This window comes from Takifugu flavidus, chromosome 7, assembly GCF_003711565.1.
Source record: "Takifugu flavidus isolate HTHZ2018 chromosome 7, ASM371156v2, whole genome shotgun sequence".
Taxonomy (NCBI): Eukaryota; Metazoa; Chordata; class Actinopteri; order Tetraodontiformes; family Tetraodontidae; genus Takifugu; species Takifugu flavidus.
The window spans coordinates 7,571,789-7,593,108 of NC_079526.1; the positions used below are offsets into that span (position 1 = coordinate 7,571,789).

General features: G+C 45.9%; 2 protein-coding genes and 1 long non-coding RNA gene across 7 annotated transcripts; 1 reads left to right on the forward strand and 2 right to left on the reverse strand.

Moving 5' to 3' along the window:
* The first annotated feature begins 147 nt into the window (after window positions 1-147).
* shc2 (SHC (Src homology 2 domain containing) transforming protein 2) lies at window positions 148-11,370 on the forward strand. 2 transcript variants are annotated; one of them, XM_057038027.1, is made up of 14 exons: window positions 148-1,017; window positions 2,744-3,001; window positions 5,110-5,180; window positions 6,714-6,774; window positions 7,163-7,282; window positions 7,451-7,504; window positions 7,686-7,737; window positions 7,985-8,111; window positions 8,354-8,534; window positions 8,900-8,993; window positions 9,295-9,468; window positions 9,544-9,869; window positions 9,965-10,116; window positions 10,235-11,370. In XM_057038027.1, exons 2-13 carry the CDS (start codon window positions 2,822-2,824, stop codon window positions 10,091-10,093), a joined length of 1,569 nt encoding a protein of 522 aa, XP_056894007.1. In that variant the 5' UTR covers window positions 148-1,017; window positions 2,744-2,821; the 3' UTR covers window positions 10,094-10,116; window positions 10,235-11,370. The 2 variants fall into 2 exon arrangements, with proteins under 2 accessions (XP_056894007.1, XP_056894006.1); XM_057038026.1 differs by lacking the exon at window positions 148-1,017 and having other exon boundaries at window positions 1,103-3,001.
* Window positions 5,046-6,029, reverse strand: LOC130528537 (uncharacterized). The gene is made up of 2 exons (XR_008951323.1): window positions 5,485-6,029; window positions 5,046-5,207 (listed from the first exon to the last, which is right to left on the reverse strand). It is a non-coding gene; the product is annotated as an uncharacterized LOC130528537 (long non-coding RNA).
* Window positions 11,371-11,599: 229 nt separating the features above from the next.
* ankrd24 (ankyrin repeat domain 24) lies at window positions 11,600-21,318 on the reverse strand. 4 transcript variants are annotated; one of them, XM_057038023.1, is made up of 23 exons: window positions 21,225-21,318; window positions 20,977-21,045; window positions 19,604-19,734; window positions 19,435-19,523; window positions 19,283-19,347; window positions 19,139-19,196; window positions 18,979-19,049; window positions 18,752-18,858; window positions 18,056-18,228; window positions 17,469-17,491; window positions 17,157-17,243; window positions 16,792-16,887; window positions 16,597-16,716; window positions 16,337-16,466; window positions 16,001-16,173; window positions 15,077-15,240; window positions 14,276-14,985; window positions 13,882-14,198; window positions 13,410-13,643; window positions 12,797-12,973; window positions 12,556-12,732; window positions 12,388-12,453; window positions 11,600-11,881 (listed from the first exon to the last, which is right to left on the reverse strand). In XM_057038023.1, the coding sequence occupies exons 2-23, from the start codon at window positions 21,010-21,012 to the stop codon at window positions 11,813-11,815; spliced, it is 3,273 nt and encodes a 1,090-aa protein (XP_056894003.1). In that variant the 5' UTR covers window positions 21,013-21,045; window positions 21,225-21,318; the 3' UTR covers window positions 11,600-11,812. The 4 variants fall into 4 exon arrangements, with proteins under 4 accessions (XP_056894003.1, XP_056894002.1, XP_056894005.1 ...); XM_057038022.1 differs by lacking the exons at window positions 20,977-21,045; window positions 21,225-21,318 and adding an exon at window positions 19,959-20,947; XM_057038025.1 differs by lacking the exons at window positions 17,157-17,243; window positions 20,977-21,045; window positions 21,225-21,318 and adding an exon at window positions 19,959-20,946 and having other exon boundaries at window positions 16,792-16,818.
* Between the last annotated feature and the right edge of the window lie 2 nt (window positions 21,319-21,320).

Genomic DNA, 21,320 nt, shown 5'->3' on the forward strand with positions numbered 1-21,320 from the left:
GTCTCTTTCACTGTCGCTAGGAAACCAGACGCTCCGTTGTATGTGAAGCCCGTTTGTTACGCAGCAAGATAAGGAGGCAGTGAGCAGTCTTCACGTTTTTGTCGACGTCGTCTATCTTTGGCTCAGTGTGTGTCTCGAAAACAAAATCGGACGCATGACGTTAGAGAATCAGTAATGTCTCATTTTCCCTTAAATTTATAGATTAAGGTGGACGTTTTATTTAGTTTGATGAACTTAAATATCACTGCTTTTGCTATTTTATCATTATATACCTTTTCCTACTGCACACTCGTGTTTATAAACCATAACAATAGTAATAACGGTCATCAATACAATTAACCTAAAACTGTCTAAACACACTTATTTCATTTCAGGCATTGACGTTGGTCCATTGGCTCTCTAGGAAATGTACTAAAAATATAAACTTGCTAGGTTACATCATATAATTTGCTCTATGTGAATGCCAAATTACAGTAAGAAAAATGATGTTTCTTCACACTTTAAACACACAGTATCATTTCAGCATGTTGTTTTTATAAATAATCCATGTTCTTCGCAGGTAGGGTCACCATGGTAATGGCTGTTAATAGGTGGAACTGTATTCATAGCATGATTTGTTCCACTTCTGTATGCAAACCACTAAAGTTGGGAAAATAACAGTTTATCAGGTCATTAACATGGGGTTTATAGTGCTTTGTTTTTTTTTAGAATTGCTAATTGATTCATTTCCTTCAATTTTGATTCAAAATATCCTTTTAACTTGATCTGTTATTTGTTTTGAGTCTGGCAAGAAGACAGGGCATAATTAGAAAGGTCAGGTATGGATCCTTGCTGGTTTATCAGTAACTTTCAAACCAATGAGTGTTAGTTGTGAAGCGGCCGTGACAGCGAGGAGGCCACAGTTTGTGGATGTTGAGCTGAGCTTCTTTGTACAACTAGCATGAGCCCTGATCTCTTCTGTGAATAAGTTGGTGGTCACTGAGCTCAGATCTCCTTTCTACTCAGCCTGGCATATTGGTAAGTTCTTTCATTTTTAGCCCCTCTTATTACAACATTAAGTATTGGGATTGAGTAAAATATTCGACCACGTGTGTAATCTTGTACCAAATTAAATGGAACTAACTTGTTTTTTTGAGTTAGTGAAGGCACAAAGTCTTCCCTGCATCTGTTTAGGTAAATATTTATTTAGTCAGGATATTTGCCTTCTTTTTGCACAACAAATGACTCCAACTGTTATTTCACAATCAGCGCTGCTCACATCAGTTTTTTCGCCCATATTCCTGCTTCTGCTATGTAAGAATGTAAAAATCACCCCAACCTATAGTGACATTATCAAAATCAGTAGTTACAGAGAAGCCTGTTGATAATACATGAGAAGGCAAGTGGAGGGAAGCATTAAAGGGTTTTTGTGGAAGCAATCAGAGCAAAGTGGCTGATTTCTCCCCAGGGAGATGAAAGAGAGGGAAGTTGGGATGCAGATACAGACAGATGGGATGAAGAGGACGGTTTCAGAGATGTGAGGGTTGCGCCATTGTTGCTTTTGTGTCCATAGTAGGTCACATGAACACAGGCGTCAACTATCACGAAAAGCACTTACTCTAATTGGATGAGGCTCGATTTTCACTTACATTTATGATTCACAATCAATGTTTTAATTCTAATCTGTGTTTTGCCTGTTTATATAGCCCCCTCAGTTTGAGAACAAACAGATTCGGAATTTACAAGTTATATAAGGGTGTAAAAATTTTCAGTTCTTATTAACATTTCAGACCGCTACAGTCACATATTTTTACATTATAGTGATGAATAAATTCTTTGTGTGTGTGTTTGCATGTGTGTGTGTGGGTGGGTGGTTCAGGCAGATGTGTTTTGGTTCATATAAGCTGCATGGGAGCAGTTGGGCAGGGCAGGGCTAATGACATCATCCACAGAGAGGGAGGGAGAGGGGACGGGGGGGGAGACTGGGAGCATTCGATCATGCTGGTCTAAGGCACTGAAAGGAGGCAGGTCAGACACAGAGCTGCGCGGCAGTGGGACAGGGTGCATGTTTGAACGCGGGGATCGCATCCAGCTGACGAGGATTTAGGACTTCACCTGGGAGATTCGCCCTTCACTTTCCTCTTCTTTCATCCATTACACCTCTCCCCTTCCCCTCCCCCTTCCCTCGCCACCCCCTCATCCTCTGGCTGTTATCCGCTCCACTCAGCTCCTGCTTCAGGCGGCTCCTCCGGGCATGCTCCTTAAGCCAAAGTATGACCGTTTTCGCAATGAGTCTGTGACCTCCTCCGATGACCTGATGCAGAGCTTAGCCATGAGCAGCAAAGTTGTAGCCACGCCGGTGGTCCCCTCCTCCGCTCCGAGCCTCCCTTTGCCTCCGTTGCCTCCTCTGGATCCCGGCGCCAGGTCGTCCTCCGCTCCCGGGGCTGCAGCCCTCGCCGACTCACCTTGTTTGGATGGCGAGCAGGATGCCACAACCACCTTCTGTATGCTCATTCCAAAGATGCCCCAGTGGAAGTTCTCCAACTCGTTGCTCAGCCGGAGCCCGTCCAACACCAGCTCCGGCTCCAGCTCTAGCAAGGACTCGGGAAAGGCAGCAGCAGCTCCTTCCCATGCCCCTGTCCCGCCTTCTTCTTCTTCCCCGCAGAGGAGCAGTACCATGAGCTCCGCTGGTGGACCAGTAGCGAGCCTAGCAGCGGTGCTTAACTCATGTGACCCTGTCTGTGTCACCCCGTGTTCCTTGCAGGCCATCCGAGGGCAAAGGGCAGTCGTGGCGGCAAATTCTGCAAGTCCAGCGGGCCACGGATTTGAGGCCACAGAGGCCATGGCAAGCCCCGGGGGCAGCAGCTCCAGGTCTGGCATGAACCGCAGGACGAGGGTGGAAGGCATGTGGTTGGCGGGAGAGGACTTCAGCCAGAAGGGCAGCTTCATCCACAAGCCCTCCCAAGGCTGGCTGCACCCCGACAAGAAGATTGCAGGACCAGGGGCGTCTTATATCGTCAGGGTGAGTCTTTGAGTACTTTCCTCTCCCCAGAGCATCTGTGAGGCACAGATGCAACAACATCAGCTCAGGGCTGATTCGATCCCAGAGGTCACAGCGACTCGGTTTATCATGCAGCTCAAGACTTGAGAGAAGAGAAGAGCAGATCAGTTAATATAGACAGAAACGTGTTGCGAGTGTGTCGACGTGTACAGGAGCTGCAGGGACACTGATACCACAGCACTTGTATTTGCCTTGTGTATTTTTGCACATGCGCTCCCATCTTATCCACTTTGCACGGTTTCATTTTACACGAGCAATGATTTTTATCTCATAACTCTGCCATATTTATAGTTAGAGATGGATATTACACAAACTACAAGGAGGTGGAAGATCAGAGAATGCGCATGGGGGGAAAAACAATTTACTGTGAGGAATGTCTCATCACTGCGAGCTTTGTGTTTACAAAGCTCTCCCCTTCCCTCGGCGCCCCCTCACACCACTCCCCCCTTCTTCCTTCTAGTCCTCAAACTAACGACAAGGCTCTTGATTAGGCCAGTCTGGGCCCCGAGCAAACGTTCTAACAGCATTATACAGGCACCATTCATTCCTATATTCAATTACAGATAATCACAGTCATTTTGCATCATGTGATGTGCAAGACGATGGTTGGATCAGTGTGGGAGGGTTCCGTTTGCCCCGGCTCCTTTTCGAACATTGCTTTCCATGGATGTGTGACACGCTGCTTCTACATCTTATTTAATTATGAGGTCAGACTTTTTCAATCTGAAGCTAACCTATAGGTCATTTCTGCACAGACAATAGCATCCTTTAACGGTGGGAGTGGAGCAAAGTGACAGCAGCTCAGCGCAACTCCTCTGCAGGACAAAAATATGGTTCTTAGTGTTTGGTTTCATCTTTAGTGCTTCGAGTCTGGGCTGGAGCTGCCACCCAGGCAGCACAAACTCCACCCTTATATAACGTAGATAGATTTTGTTTTGTTATCTAAAATCAATGAGCAGAATAAAGTGAAACATCCACAATTGAGAAAATGACCTTGGGTTCATCACACACAAAAGTGATCATATTAGAAAGGCAGGATTTTAAAAACAACCTGATGCCTCTACTCCTTAGATCATGTTACCCTCAGTATGCTTCCAACTGCCCCTCCCAAATAACACATCCTGTAGACTTCATCAAATTTGAAGACACGATAAACAAGTAAATTCGGGAAAGAAGGACAAGCTATCTGCAGATCTGGGTTACTCTGGTTGATGGATCAGCAGATGCGCGTGTGACAATGGAGCACAGAGATCCAGACCATTTTCTTGATGGAAGACTTCCCTCTGCCTCCAAATCTGGTTAGAATGCTCATTAAACTCTCAGACTCCAATCTCTCTCTCTCTCTCTCTCTCTCTCTCTCTCTCTCCTCTCTCTCTCTCTCTCTCTCTCTCTCTCTCTCTCTCGCTCTCTTTCCCTCCTCTCTGCCAGTTATGATGTCTGTTTACTGTCTGTTGCGGTTACCAATAATCCTGGAAATACACTCAATTCGACACGGAATCCATTCAGGGTGCTGCAGCAGCAGGAAAATATCAAAATTAAGTTGAATGAAATTAGGTATAAAGGTACTTGCATCACATAAACTGTGCGATATTCCTTTTTTTACATTGTATTTTTTCATGTCAGGGTTTGTTTTCTCATTTAACACTCTATTGGGGAAATTCTCAGAATACATGTTTATTATATATGGTTGCTGTATTTACAGAAAAAGGTCTGTATTCTTGTCACTGGTGGTAAACCTCATGGTTGTGTGAAAAGGAGCCTCCTCGCTGGCATTTGTAGACAAACAGACACATCTCCCAGAGGCCCATAGCGCTTGTCCCTGATTTGGAGCTTTTAGCACCGCTAATCTAGTCAAGGTGCCATTAGCACCTCAACCTAGCAGCCATTAGGAAGCTTCTGAGCTGTTTCTATTCACTGCCAGGAGGCCCGAAACAGAAAATTAGCAGAGTATAATTAGAGTATAAAGTGTGTCAAGAAAAGGAGAAGGAGACTTGAAGGAGACCACTCGTGTGCTTCTGTGTTTTAAATCTCAAACAGCATGTTTTGTTCCTGTTTGATTGTTTTTTCAGTATATGGGCTGTATTGAAGTACTGAGGTCAATGCGCTCCTTGGACTTCAACACAAGGACTCAGGTGACGAGGTAAGCCGGTCCCCTTTGGCGCTGGTTCTGGTGGATCAGGAGAATTTGATCCAAGATGAATAGATTACGTGAAAAAACTGTACTATCATATGTCTCTACAGTAAATTCATAAGCCACTTGAAAGCTGCTTATTAGAATGATAGTGTTCTGATTTTCAGCTAGGCTTTATTGTTTTAGCCTCAGTGTTATTGATATTATTTTACTTCTGTCAGAGACAATCAGATGTTCCTGATTAAACCCTCAGTGTTTTTAAGCACGCCCTGCAGACACGTGATGTTATTGTCATAAAAGCAGGTTTCCTTACCCTCCCCGTCCTCGCGGGAGAAAGTGCACTCCCCCCACTCCATCTCTGTCGTTCACCCCGTTCCCTTTCTCCTCCACCATCGATCGGCGGTAACCGGAGCCCGCCGCACATCCAGGGTTTAAGTGCAACGGGGAGGAGGCAGCAAAGATGGAGTGATAGAGAGAGAGATCTATTATTGATGATGTTTACTAATAACCATGGAGAGCTGCATCGGCCCCTGTGAACGCGCCCTTCTGGGTAATGTCTGCAGCCATAACTTACGTGGTGAAGGGAGGGGGGCTTTCAAAACCAAGAGGAGAGGGAACATCAGCTGATTGCTACAGAATTTGGTGTCTTGTGTAATGCACAAACACTTTTAGTGGCTGCTCACAGACAAATTTCTAAACATGCATGCTAAGGAGTGACCATCTGTCCCCTAAACAACACGACAAACATGCAGAAGTATTTTTTTTTTGGAAGGATTTAAAACTATTGTGCAGGTGCTATCAAACCTCATGTCGCAGATTTTCCCCAACAGAACTCTTCTGTGTCAGCGTTAAACAGCAACACCAGCAGTAATGAGGTCCGGCATGTTATTGCAGAGAAGATACCATCACTGCAGACAAAAACAACTGCCCCTCCCTCGCTTGCTTCATCTGCCCTCTCTTCAGCACATGTCTTTTTTTCCCCCTCAAAATTCCCTGAGAGGACCTTTACTCGAGCTGGGGCCCAGGCTGCTTTGTTTTAAATATTTACGAGCCACTTGATAGGGGCAGCTGGATTTTTGACTGCTGTCCCTGTTGTCACTTGGCAGCCTGAGCAGGAGCTGCTGCCTCTGCCTCCCATTATGGCTCCATCGGACCCTCGGAGGGCAGAAGCTTTAAACGGCCATTAGGCAACCACAGAGATTCGCCGGCTTTTACCCTGTGGAGGGTGTGCAAATGCTGAAAGCAGCCCAAGCTCATTTTTGCAGCAGATTAACTGGAGGTTTGACAACTGTTCTTCATGCAAGGGCTTTAAACATCAGTCTAAGAGCTGGTTCAGAGGTTTTTTTTTACCACCTTTGAACTGTGATGGGTCTGTGACCTTTGACCCCATCCGCGGGGAGGGAAACAATCCTTCTGTTCATGTTTAACCTCACATTTTTATAAGCCTCACTCCACAAACCTGGAACAACATGATGGGGAAAAAAGCACTTAATCGGTGTCTCCTGTTCTGACTGATGACCTTTTCTTTACTCTCCCCATCAGGGAAGCCATCAACAGGCTGTGTGAAGCGGTGCCAGGTGGAAGAGGAGCGTGGAGGAAGAAGGTCAATGGGATCAGGGTTTATTTCTCTTGTCTGCCAACTATTTGTACATATTTATTTTCAAATGGACAATTTTGGCTTTTGTGCAGAATTTCATACCTAGGATAAGTATGAGATATAGTTATTATACTAATGAAGGGGTAGCTAAGTCTGGTAGTAGGGGGACATGCCAGGACACCTTCAGAGCACCGCTGAGGTACCCTTGAGCAAGGTTACAGAGCCCTCACATAGGGCCTGGTGACTCATCATGAGCTGGTGAGCTGCCTTCAAACATGTTGGGCTGGGATTGGCTCCCCGTTACCTCAAAAGGGATACTCACATATATGACAAATGTATAGAAATGTGAACACGTGACTGTATTTTAAACATGAATTGTGCTGCTTTCCTCTAGTCCACGAACAAAGCGCTGCAGACAGTCATGGGGAAGAGTAACCTGCGATTTGCAGGCATGAGTATCGCTGTCAATATTTCCATAGACGGTCTCAGTCTGCTCATCCCAACCACACGACAGGTCTGACTCTGGTTTATTATCGGAACAATATTCCCTTAGTGATCCTTGTCCCACATATTGTTTGGGTTGAACCTGTAACCCCCCATCTGTGTTTTTGTGTCCATTTCTTCTGTTTTTCACCCCACAGATCACAATGTACTATGAAATTAACCTATTTTCCCTTTTCAGGTGATTGCACATCATCCCATGCAATCTATCTCCTTTGCCTCTGGGGGAGACACAGTGAGTGCAGTCCCCCACCCTTCCCTCCTGATTTATGATGCTGTCAGACATTTTGGCAGACTGCACGCTTTGACTGCATTCCTTGCTGGTTTCCAATCCCATGACTGAAGAACCAATGATGTTACTTTAGTTACGTGGGTCTAATTTATGTCTCTAATTGATTCCCCCCCATCTGTTGCAGGACACACCAGATTATGTTGCGTATGTGGCCAAAGACCCAGTGAATCAGAGAGGTCTGCATACTTCATATAATGGCATATCAAAATTAGATTATATCACATGCCCTGATCACACACACACACACACACACACACGATTATCTGAAACCATTTCCAGGAAAATGTTTGTTTTTTGTTGCTCAAGGCTAAAGCTGCTTAATTTTTGGCATTTTTAAAAATTCATTTCCATCACACATATAGTATTTATAAGGACTTTGTTGTGTTGTGATGTTGAGCCTCCTTTGGTTTATGTCTCGTACAGCTTGCCACATCCTGGAGTGCTCCGACGGTTTAGCTCAGGGCGTCATCAGCACCATTGGACAAGCGTTCGAGCTGCAGTTCAAACAGTACCTGCACAGCCCTCCCAAAACCCTGGCGTCAGTGGAGAGGTGAGAGGCTGCCGAATCTCACACCCCTTTTATTTTCCCCATCCTGGTTTCAAATGAGAAGCTTCCTTTTCGCAGCAACAGCTCCACAAATGTACGGCAGATGGATACCAATGAGCTTCAAATGCGTCATATGTGATCAGACTGAAACTGTATGAAACCCAAATATCCCATATTAATCTCAGGACTTTTCATTTTCATTCAGGTGTGAGGTAAATTAAGTATGCATATATTTACCTTTGTAGGTCTGTCAGGACAGAAGAGCCTATATGGGGGGAGGATGAGAGTTTCTCTGATCACAATTACTACAACAGCATACCAGGCAAGGAGCCTCCCATTGGGGGCGTTGTGGACTCCAGGCTCAGAGGGAATGGAGCTCTGCTGGGTCACATCCACAGCCAGCTGCAGGGCTACACCACCACACAGGTGACTCTCCAGACAGAGTGTCAACTGGGAATTGTGACCTTATCTAATTATTGTGACCTGATCTGTATGCATGAGAGCAGCCTCACCAACTGCATTTAGAAGGGTGATGGGCTCAGCTTCTTATTCGGCAAAGCATGTTTGACCTTTAGCAGACAACCAGATTCATGTAGAGCTCTGCGTCACGACAGAATTCATCATCCTTTCCATGCAGCTTGTTCAACATACTGTAGAGTGACATCATCTGGCTAATGTTTCAAATAGAGTGCCTCAAAACTGCATTATGCGGGGACAAGACACAAGTGAGTTTTTGAGGTATAAATGCATTAAGGGTGTTGTTCTTGTGGTGTGTATGCTGATGTATGTAGATGGGCTCACCTGCCAGGAGGAATCAAGCATCTTATCCATCAGGCCAGCTGTGCTATGAGCTTCACTGGGACACTGAGACCACCAGCAGCTCAGGTGAGACTCCCTGTGGTGGGATTGCGCAAGAACAACTGGGAACTAAAAATGTAAAAAAAACAACAAACAAACAAACAAAAAAAAACAACCTCAAACTCTGACAGGACTTAAATTCAGTTATATTTTATTTATAACTAACTGTCACAGTCACAAGTGCCTCCGGATATTTAACTGAGACACATTTAGGCAGGCCGATAAACCCAAATAAGTTGTTTTGATTTCAACCGGTAGGTGGCGACAAATAACTGATGTCAAACGCATTTGTCAGCATCTTCCTCATACGTGAGCCTCTTTTGATCAGGTTTGACTTCAGATGGTTACTTGTGTGCTGATGGCCAGTCAGCAGGCGGCAAAGATTATGAGGAGCATCAGTATGTTAACACCCAGAATCTGGACAACCTGACTTCACAGGGTGCAGAAGGTCCCAGAGCGGGTCGTGCACCTGACAGTCCCCTAAAGGACATCTTTGACATGAGTGAGTCAACAGAGACAGCATGGGAGAATCTGAAAGACAGATAAGAGTAACCATGTGTGCATTTTATCCATTAAGGGCCCTTCGAGGATGCCCTGAAGCTTCATGAGGCATGTGCCGGAGCTGCTGGGCCCACCGCTGCTGCAGCTGGTGGCACCCAGGTCCTGGAAGACCAGTGGCCCAGTCCTCCACGTCGCAGAGCCCCAGTGGCACCGAATGAGGAACAGCTCCGTAGAGAACCATGGTATCACAGCCGCATGAGCAGACGGGACGCAGAAAGACTCCTGATCCGAGACGGAGACTTCCTGGTCCGGGAGAGCACCACTAACCCGGGCCAGTACGTGCTGACTGGTATGCACTGTGGCCTGCCCAAACACCTCTTGCTGGTGGATCCAGAGGGAGTGGTGAGTATGGCAGAGAGCAAAACTGCTCCAACGTGAAGCCAACAGCAAAGGTTTTCCACATTCATGACTGTTGGTTTGCTGCGGACGCCACGCAGGTCCGAACCAAAGACATGTTGTTTGACAGCATCAACCACCTTATTGCATACCACCTGAAGAATGAGCTGCCTATTGTTGCGGCAGAGAGTGAACTGCACCTCAAACAGGCGGTCAGGAGAAAACCGTGAACCGCCTGCTTCTGCAAGAGATGGTAAGCATGCAGAACACTGTAGAGATGCAGAAGAATATTGAGAAAAATCGATATTACGTTTGATCTTGTGGTCAGTGTTCACAACATCTGTGGCTTTCTGTGTATGTATATTTACCAGGTGAATTCTCGTCGTCCTGTCTTTTAAGAGAAAATCCGGAAGTGCTTTTTTCACCATCCCTTCATGGAAAAGAGAACTTTGGTGCCACTGTTCAGGGACAGTTTTGAAGAGACTGATTATCAGACACTTCCTTGCAGCTCGTCTTGTCTCTCCTCCTTCCAGGATTACACCAAATCATCCCTCGCGCCTCACAAACTCTTCAGCATGCAGCTATTAAGCTACCAAACAGAATCTACGGTTGGACTCGCATCTGAGCCGGAAAAACTTTCATGGAGGAGGGCGACGCCCATTATTGTTGGCCCGTGTGAGTGACACGCTTTACGTGAACTGAACGGTCGCATCAGACAGCAAAAGGTTATGCCCAGATTTGCATTTAACCCCCAAATGGACGTCTGACTACAAGGTGTAATCTTTCTCACCATAATCATGTTGTGAGGGGATGTAGATGGTCAGCTGTAGATATGCTCCCTGTGTATGGATGAGCCTGTCAACATCATTGATCCGACTGATCAAAAGAACTCCACGGCCCCTCCGACTTCAGTGCCTTAACACGTGCACAGACGGCCATTTGCATCAGAATGTGTACAATGTGCGTTTGTGCCCCCGATGCAAAACTGATTCTCTTGCTGCATCAGTGACAGACTCGACAAACTCCAGGATAATGAAGCTGTTGTACTTGACAAACGTAATTCAAAGCTGCTCTTGTCACGCCTGTTCTGCTCTCCTGTTGCATCACAGCTGCTGGCGTCTTTGTGGACATTCCTTCAGTCCTTTCTCTTCATGTCTTGTTACATGAAGGGTCCTTCATGTCTTGGAGATGAGCCATCGATCACACTGGCCTTTGTTAATCCCAGCTCAGGAGAATCCCGCTAACTCATCACCTTCATCCCACTGTCATGCTTCTGTCCTCTGATAATGTGACGTGACCCCACTTCTGCCAACCTGAAATCTCTCACGTGTTTTTCGTAGTTTCGTCTCCATCAGTCAGAATGGTTTAAATTGGGCCCTCTGCTGTTCCGCCACCCCATCAGTGCACAAAGAGATGAGGTGGGGTCTTTCTTTTTTTTAATTTCTCAGGACTTTTGGTTTGACCGCTTTGATGCCTTTTTTTGTCAATAAAGTTAATTGAAAAGAGACCACAAGGGTTTTTCTGTGAGTTCTGACATGTAATGCCCAGCTGTCCAACGTCCCGTGCACACATGCTCCAGCCAAATTAAGACCAGATTTCGATCGCCCCAAAATAGCCCCGCAGAAGCAGCGCAGCAGGTGTGGCTCTGGAAACCTGCTCTGTGACTGCGCAGCAACGGAGATCCGAAGGATAAAAAAGATGCATTTGTTTTATTACAGAATACATTCACACCGTCATTGTTTAAAAAATGTTTTTCTTTTATTGCAACCTCAAACCCCTGAAGTACAGGCTGCTCTTTTTTGTTATCAGCCTGGATGTTACGCAACTTTAGCTTGCCTGGACCCAAATCAGCCGAGTTTAGTTTCAGAGCTGCTGATCCAACAGGTTGCTGTGTTAAAGATTCCGACTTGTAAAGGGTTCAGGAAGTGCAGAGAGAGAGCTGCTGGTGCTCACGGTCCCTGCTGTGACATCCTCAGGATCTGGAGCAGGAGACCCTGCACCTCTTCATCCATTCGACCCTGTTGAAACCAAACAGCAGAGATTTTTTTTTAAAAACATGAAAAAGGCAGCAATGAAACACTCAGGGTGGGAAATTAATACCAAACTTGACAGATCTCCTGTCGAAAGATAACAATAAATAGTCCACAAAACGGCTAATACTGGATAATACTTAACCTATTCAGCGCCAGCTAAAGTAGGAGGACAAAAGGAGGTTCAGGAAAGTTCAATGTTAAAGGTGGCTACCCTGATAGAAAAGTGGAAACCGACACCGTAGGTGTTGGCCGCTGTTCTATGCACCACTTCTGAAATTTCATCTGCCTGGTGCACAGATCACTCTCGCTCTTAATTGTCTTGCCCGACAAAGATAAACCCCGTCAGTACAATAACGACAGATGCAGCCAGTAACAAATAGCTGTTATGATCAGAACTATCAGAGGCAGGCTGTGACAGGACCTTCATGTGGAAATCTCACACAAACTTGTGTTCTGTGATCTTTTTATGCTGCTGCGTCCATCCAACTCACCTGCACAGCTGCCAGTAGATGAGAGCGATATATAGTCACAACTTGTTTGTGCTTTTTCTCCCAGTCCTGTAACAAGATCGCCGGAAATGTCTAAAAGCTCTTAAACCAGGACATTCAGACACCATAGTTTCCTTCTGCGAGCAGCTTTGTTGGCAGCCTTTCCCTCACCTGGAGCTGCTGGCTGAGTATGGCGATCCTGTTCTGCAGCGCCATCTGCTGTCCAGGATTAGTAGGATGAGAGGAGGACGAGGAGGTGGGGGTGGAGGAGGAGGTAATGCCTAAAGGAGGTGAGAGGGCTCCAAGGGCCTCCTTTAGCCGGAAAACCTCCTTGGATAACTCTGTGATCTGTGCAAACGTAGAGACATCAGTTCTGCTTTAGCACGGTGAAAAGCTCCTGGAGAGCTCTCACCTTACGATCCTTTTCCTTGACCAGGCCCTGGGACTCCTGAATGTCCTTGTGTAGCTCCTGGATGTGGCTGGATTTGGCCTGCAAGTCAGCCAGCTGTTGCTGCACCGAGGCCAGCTGCGACTCCGCCACCTGCCGTTCGCTCTTGTTGAACAGAGCCTCTCGCTGCACCTGGAACACCTACAGGGGAGAAACATGTGGAACGTAGATAGAGACCATTTTGTGCAGACCAAAAGTTTTCCTAGTTCCTGGGGATTTGACTGTCTTGAATAATTCTACGGTATCAGTTTTTTAAAGTTTAAGTCCTCATAAATGAAGTCCCTTACTATGCTAATACATCGAAGGTTTATGTCCCAACTTACTGGTGAGGATTATATTACTTTTTGAGTGTCATCAAGAGCTTACAGCACTATAACATGACTTTACTAAGCACCTGCAGAGAGATGAGAAGGAATGAATAGAGAAGATAATACATCTGAATAATTTAGAGGGAAAAAGAGGCCTTCATGGAGCATGGTTCACTTTGTGGTAGACACAACAGAATATGGCAGTGGTTGGTATTACAAAGGTTTGAAAGGAGTGGATAATGACCTCTCTCTCACACACAAACACACACCTCAGTGCAGGTCTTCTCATGTTTTCGCGTCAGATCATTGAAACGGGCCGTGGCTGCGTTGATCTCAGCCTGCAAAGAGAGTCGCAGGGCCTCGTGGTCCTCCTGGGAGACCATGCCGTGCTCTGTGGCCTTCTGGGACTTCAGCTCTCTCAGCTCCATCTCCTTCTCACTCAGAGCCTCCTGAGCTGCTGCCAAGCTGCTCTCACTGGCCTGCAGAGAGCGCTGGAGCTCTGCCTGAGACAACAAGCACAAATATCAGACGTATCGCAGCAGTGTGGCTCTATGTTTAGCATGAGCGGAACTCAAATGATGTTTTTTAACATCAAACAGTCACATCATCATACATCTCAAGTTGAAAAATCTAATTTCTTCCTTTATTCTCAACAATGAGCCAAAATTATTTTCCTCTTTTTTAACAAAGGAAATTGAGCAACGCGTTTGCCTCAAGAGCTGAGGTTTGAAAATTTGAGACCTTGATTTTTTCATGTTCCTCTTTGGGGATAGCATCCTCCAGGGTCTGCAGTTTGGCCTCCAGAGTGGCTGCCTGTTGCTCAGCCTGACCCCTGAGGAGCTTTTCCTCCTGGAGCTCCTGCAGCGTCTGAGCCAGCTGCTCCGACACTGCAGCCAGCGCCTCTTTATGCTTCGAGAGCGGCACCGCGTCTTTCAGCTGCAGGGCATCCTGTGCACGGCTCTCCCGCTCAGCGCACAGACAGTCGAGAACCTGGGCTGCTTCCTGCCTCGCCACCTCCAGTTCTTCTCTCACTGCTGCCAGGGAGTGTCTGGAGTTCTCTGGAGACAGAGGCATGACCTTTCCCAAACATTTTCTCTGGAAAGTGGTTAAAGTGGAAATAATGAATACTGCTCACCTGGTAAAGAAGGCTCTGAGCTCACTGATTGCTCCTCTTCTTCCTCCTCTTCCTCATCCCCAGCTTGAGAAGGTCTGAGTCTCTCCAAGTCCAGGAGAGCATCATTGAGCCTTCTAGCCACCTCCGCTCTTTCCCTGGCCAGCTGTTCACACTGGAGCCCCAGAGTCACCTGCACCTCCTCCAACTCGGAGCGAGGCACACATTTCCGGAGCTGCCCCTCTAGCTCCACAACGCGCTCCTGAAGACGACAGATCTGATCTCCACTTCCAGCTGCACCTCCCTCTTTACCTGAATTCCTGAACTCAGCCAGGGCTGCCTCCAACTCAGCCACTCTGCCACGAAGGAACTTCACCGCTTCTGCGTCGCCTCCTTCTCCGCCATTCTCTTGTTTCCCAGCCAGAGCGGCCTGGAGTTCCTCTACTTTCTCTGTCAGCTGCTTGACCATGTCACTGTCACCACATCTTTGAGCTAGCTCCTCCTCTAACTCCGTCACCCTCGATCTCAGCTGTTGCACTTCTTGGCTTGGACCCTCCTCCTCCACAGTATCCCCAAGACCATGCTCAACAGAGAGCACCCCGAGGCGCATCTGCTCCCTCAGCTCCTTCAGCTCAGTTTGGGAAAAGGCCAGCTGCTCCTTCAGCCCTTGAAGCTTCTCCTTCAGAGCTTCCACACTCTCTGCATCAGCATCTCCCTTTTGAGACTTCTCATCGCTGCAGTACAAGACAGAGATAAGAAAGGAAGAAAAGACGCCATTAAAGACATTAAGTTTTTGGAAAATATTGGTAATATTTTATTTCTTACCACTCCTCTGCCACACTGGTGGCATCATCTGAAGCTCGGGCCTTGGAGAAACGATCCTGAAGTTCTTCAAACTCCTTCCTCAGGGTCTCATATTGAGTGATGGGGACAAAGTCCGAGCTAGAGGCCTGCATGTCTGTGTCATCCTTCTCAAACATTTCCAGCATCTATAGATAATACAGTATTACAACTAGACTCAATATGGTTTCATAATAGACAGTATACTTTATACTGTTAGCCAAAACTCACTTTTCTAATGCGTAAGAAAGATCTTTAGTAATGCATTTGTGATTTATTAATGGCCATGCTGACTAAACACTACTGACGTCAAACATTGCTCAACCAGAGCCTCAAAGAACGTTGTTTTTCATTGGCTAATAAAGTACTTTAGGCACCTAGCAATCTGCTCAATTCTGTTTAACTGGGGAGCATTGTTAAGGGTGTAATGTCATGGTGCCTTTTAGACATTTGCTCTTATATCAGACCACAGACATCCTGACCCTCCAGGTCATCTTGACTGCATCAGCATTGGATGAATCACCAGGAAATATTAGCACATCTCTAATCGTGATCCACTTAATAAAGAATGATGGGAAAGGGCCCCCATGTCTGCATCTGATGATGATCTATTTATACCTGAATGAAACCACTCCATTAGTGTGTCAATGCACAAGTGAGCGGCATCATAAAGTTAAAGTGGTGATGACTAATGCTTGGGTCAGGCACGGACTCCTATCAACATAAGAATTAACATCAGCATCCCAAGACAGATCTATTAAGCACTTTACCATCAATTGCTCCGCATTACAGAGCCTGTAACTCTGTGTGTGTGTGTGTGTGTGTGTGTGTGTGTGTGTGTGTGTGTGTGTGTGTGTGTGTGTGTTTAAGGAATTAGATGTGCTTGTATGAAATTTTCCCAGAGTTTACCTGCACTTTCAGAGCCAATTCAGAGTTCTGAGAGGTCAGTTCCTTGATTTGATTGCGCAGCTCAGCAACAGTTCCTGGGTCTGCAGGTGCAGGAGAGAGGTGGGCTGAATCTGGGACTCCTTCAGAGGTGGATTCGTCAGGACAGGCTCTGGACTGCTTGGAGAGCAATTTTTCTGGAAGTCCGATGAAAAAAACAGCAACAATTAGCGACAAATAAAACCCCAACTAAATGAATGTACCTATGTGCTTCCTGGTAGCACATGTTCATATGAATGTCGATGAGGAAGATGTGCATGCTCTGTGAAAGCCCCTGGGAAGTTCATGTTACAGGCATACCTGAGAAGTCAAACATTTCATCAAGGTCCTCAGAGTCACTGAGGCCGTTTCCATGACCCCTCTTCAGCTCCTCTAGCAATTTGTCTCTCTCTGCCTCAGCCTCCTTTAGACGCTGCTTTAGTTGGGACAGCTAAACACACACGCACACACACACTCAATGGTACAGTGTAACCTAGAGAAACCTTAGCTAGACGTTAGCGAGATTATTAGAGATCAGATTTTCAGACACTATATACGTTGCATTCACTGTCGTGCAGTACCTCCTTTAGAGCAGAGAGGGCGCTCTGCTGCTGCTGCTCCAAAGTTTTGATCTTCTGGAGCAGACGGCCTCTCTCCAGACGCAGACGCCGGATCTCTTCAAACACTTCTTCATCCTCCACCTTAGATGATGACATAAAACAATTAAATATGACAAATAGGTACTCACTGAGATACTGTGGCCTGGTACTCTGTACCTGAGTTTGTTGCTGAGGTTCCGGGGGCTGGGGAGAGGCAGAAAGGGGCCGAGGCTCAGGGGACGGAGCAGGCAGAGCAGGAGAGGGTGACAAATCCTGAATAATGGTGTTGAGAAAACACATGCACAAAGCTGGAGCATCTCTTATGCCAGAAACATAGATGTAAAGATTTGCATGTAGAACAATGACTTTTTTTTAAAAATCTTGTTTGTACTTACATCTTAAAATTTGGAAGTAAGATACACAAGATAAATGAGAAAATATTTCAACTCAATTGAAATTTTATTCCCAGTTGTTATGTGTTTAAATAGACTAACAGTTAATTCATTGATAAAGTGGTAATATTGCTTCGGCTTAGGCTGTACCGGGAGAGGAGAGCGCGGGGGTGGTGGAGCTTTCCTCTTGCGGGGTGTAGTGCCGCCTTGCACTGATGAAGTGGATGATGGGATGTGCTGAGGTTGCATGCAGACAGTTATGATCAACTTAAAACAAAGCAAACTATGTGGCGTCAGACAAAGGTTAGCAAAGGAGGCGGAGGATGAGTTGCTGCATAGCAAACACAAACACACACACGTAAAATAGGACAAACTCATATGGAAAAACATGCACAATATTATTGGCCAGGGTAGGCCGTGATCATTATAGGGTGGGGTTGTCTATCAAAGCATAGCAGTTACCTCCTCATTTGCAGCTTCAGAAGCTACGTATGCACAGGGAAAGAGACATAAAGTAAGATAGTTTAAGAAGATAGAAGATAGAATCTTGTTCTGTTGCAATTGAAAAAATACCATCAATGCTAACTATAGTTAATCCACGTAAAATCTGAGATCACAAAAAGCCCCATGTGATGCATCATGTGCACCCGATTCTCACTGTCATCCTGTGTGTTTTTTTTAAAACAGCCACACATCTGCTTTTCATATGCAGAGACTTTTTTGGAAGTGATGATAAAAGCAAGACTTCTCTCTGTCGCTCTCTTTCCCTTTTTCCCTTTGAAAATCCCACCCAGCTGTCCTCCTCATCCACTTCCTTCCAGATCGATCGGGAGCCACAAACAGAAGCTATAAATTGATCTGATCCTCTGTTATATCGCGCTCCAAACCTGGTGACAGAGGCTATTACCCTTTATTCTGACTTCAATCTGACTAAATTATGATGTCTATTATGAATTCAGAGTAATACCACAAAAAAAAGAAAATATTGTGCTGGATTTATCCAACTGCAAAGGGAAAATAAGAACCAGACTGCAGGCGTCATACTGAACCTGGCGGCGGTCCATGCTGCAGCATCTGCACGAGGCGCTGGTTCCCCGTGGTTGCGCTGTAGTCGGCAGCTTTGTGGCCGAGGGCGTCAACCAGTTGTGTGCTGGCTCCGCCTCGCAATAAAACTTGTACGGTCTCAACGCTGTCACTCTCACACGCCAGCATCAAAGCGGATCTACGGTCCCGAACAAACCAGGGCCGATTGTCAGCAATTTATGAGCCATATTCTCAATTCTGCAATCACATTTCATCATCGTTGTATTTTGCTGATCAAGCTGCAGTTTTCCTCTGTTTCTGTTTTAATTTTGAACATTACTGTCAGACCGTTAATGTTAAAGGAAGCACTTGGCTCTGAACGTTGCCGACTAGATCAGGCGTTAGAGATTATCGTCCACTCCAAAGGGCCTGACAGCTGAAAAACTGCAAGCGGATGCCCCCTGCTGAAGCCTCTGATCCCCATCCTTCCGAAATTATGGACAGTTTCTGCATCCTGACCCTCACAACCCCACCGCTGTGACAATAATTCTGAATAATCCTGAAGAGGCTTTTTTTGGTGGGGTGCATCCAGTAGCTTAGCTAGCTGCAGCGGTGATCTGCCTCAGTGCTGTCTGACCCTCTCTGCTGTTCCATCTGTCACAGCTGCAGAAGCAGACAGCGTACACAGCAGAGGTTCAGAGGAAGAAAAATGGCCACATCACCTTCCTTCATTGTCTTGTATGTTTGCATTGGCACCACGACCCAAAAGAAAGGCACACAGCTCCGCTCTGCTCATCTGGGCAGCTAAAATCAAAGGGGTGGATCCATCCTGATGCAAAGACGTTTAAAACTTGAGTAAAATTATCCAGTAATACTCCTAATGGAGTGAATAAAACAATTTAGCAAGCACAACATTGGAACAAATCTGTCAATAAATTGTCCATCCTACCTCATCTTGAGCATCCAGATCAGCTTTAAAGTCCCACAGAATCTCAGTGCAGGACAAGCATCCACTGAGGGCTGAGGACAGTGGTTATAATTGAATTTCATTAGTGCTGCTAAAAATGCTGTTACTTTAACCCTGCTTAAACTAGTTAAGTCGGAGTTACCTGCATGGTGGAGAGGCATCCTCTGGATGCTATCAGTGCAATTCACTTCTAATCTCTCCTGTTTAAAAAATGTAAAAATTAGATAATATTAGAAAATATTACACTATCCTTCATTCTTTTACAGCTTTTATTGATGCACTTTACTTGTAAGAGTCTTTTTAAACATTCTGACTGGCCGTTTTTGGCTGCAAGGTGAAGGGCGCTGAGGCCTGGAAGCAGTCAACAGTCAGAAAAGGAAACACATGTTTATTAATAATCAATAACACCTAATGGCTGGATGGCTTTGAATCTCCTACCAACACCGTCTGTTACAGTGATGTCTGCCCCGTGAGCGATGATGACCTCCAGACAGTCCAGCCGACCCAGGGACACACCGAGGTGGAACCTGCCAGGAGCAAGAAGGTCAGATGTGCACACGATGTTCTTCATGGTGGTCATTTCTGAGTGACCAGGTCAGCGACTTACGCGGACTTGCCCTCAGCATCCAGTTTGGTAGGACAGAGACCCTTTTTGATAATGAGAGCCGCAACTTTCTCCGGTTCATTTTGCTCCACCGCCTGCAGGAGTCTCTCATCACTCCTACTCCAATCCTGACTCTGGGAGGGGGATTAAAAGCACACAACAAAAGATAATGATAGCAGTTTAGTAAGACTCTGCAGAGCAGCACCATCCTCACTCTAAAACAGGAAAAAAGACAACCAACACTTGAGGCATGCAATGACAAAACAGGTTTTAAAGCCCCTATTTGAAGGTAGAACCATAAACACTTCCATCATCTATGTGATTCCAGAGAGGAGTAGATGGGAGAGAGGATACCTACGGTTAACGGCAGCAGGCTGAAACAAGGACAGAGCTTCTTCATCAGGCTAAAAACAGTCTGCTGGTGATCCATATCAGTAAACAGAGCATTGCAAAGAAGTGAGCCAGTGCTGTGTGTGGACACACTGCCGCCTGGCTATATCACGCACCCGAGCGTCACCGTTGACAGAAGTCGCTTTTATAGGCTGCAGCAAGTCGCAGAAAAGATCAATATACCTCCAATGGCGCTACCTTTCCATGTTCCAAATCAGCCATAGCTGGTCTGTCTGCCACACATCTGGTGCTCCCACCTCTGTCTGTTCTGCACTGTCCTCATTTCTCTAACCTAATAATGTCTCCGCAGCCTCCTCCTTTAGTCCTTGTACTAATCTCTCTTTTTGGGGGTCTGGTCCTGCACGGCAGACCTAGCAGCTTTATTCTGTTTCTCTGCAGTTACAGAGGAGGGCCTGTGTCAGCAAAAACACAAGGAAACAGGGCCAGTATAACTTTGGCTGCTGTTTGGAAAAAAGAACAGATGCAGAAGAGCACTGAGAGTTTTATGAAAAGGTTATATTAAACATAGACATCCATGAAATACAAGTTAAAAATAAAAGTAGGCCTTTATTAGGAAAACAGTGAATCAGTGAACAGGACCCCCTCATTACAAAGCCCATTGAGATCGCCATCGTGATGACAGCAGGGTACCAGAGACTGTGTAAATGTGTGTGCGTGTGTGTGTGTGCGTGTTAATAATTGAATGCTACCTGAGATCTCTGCCTATAGCAGCAGTCTGCAGAGCCATGCTCTCCTGCTGCTGCTCAAAGATACTGAATCCCAAAGCCTCGATGTGTACACTTTTAAAATTAAGCTGACTTATATTCCAAGGGTTACAAAAAATATGTAAAGCCTATGAGCCAATCTTGTTCCATCTCATCAGGTTTCCTTTAAAAAAATGTAGTTCTTGCTGAACTTTCTTATTGGCTTTGACACATTACAACAAAGAGTTTCAAAAGTGCCTGAGAAGACCTGGTGGTTCTTACCTCATTCTTTTTAAACTTTGCCTTCAGACTTTTCATAGTTTTCCAACAGCCTCTGTCTCAACAGGAACGCTATAGTGAAAGAGCATAAGACATAAATTAAATACGGATCAACCTTAAAAGGGCCATCAGAGATGACCTGCGTAGAGTTTATAGAGTATTAAATAATAATGTTTTTTTTGTTTGTTTGTTTTTTGGAAATGTATTATTAGCAGTCTTAGGAACTTGTTAACATGTGGGGTTCTGCCTACCTGCTCCAGGTGAGTGTCGCCTCTCCGTCCCATCAATCGCTGGCGGCAGGATACTGACCGCAGTCCGGCTCACAGAAGTAATGACCCGCCCCTTGA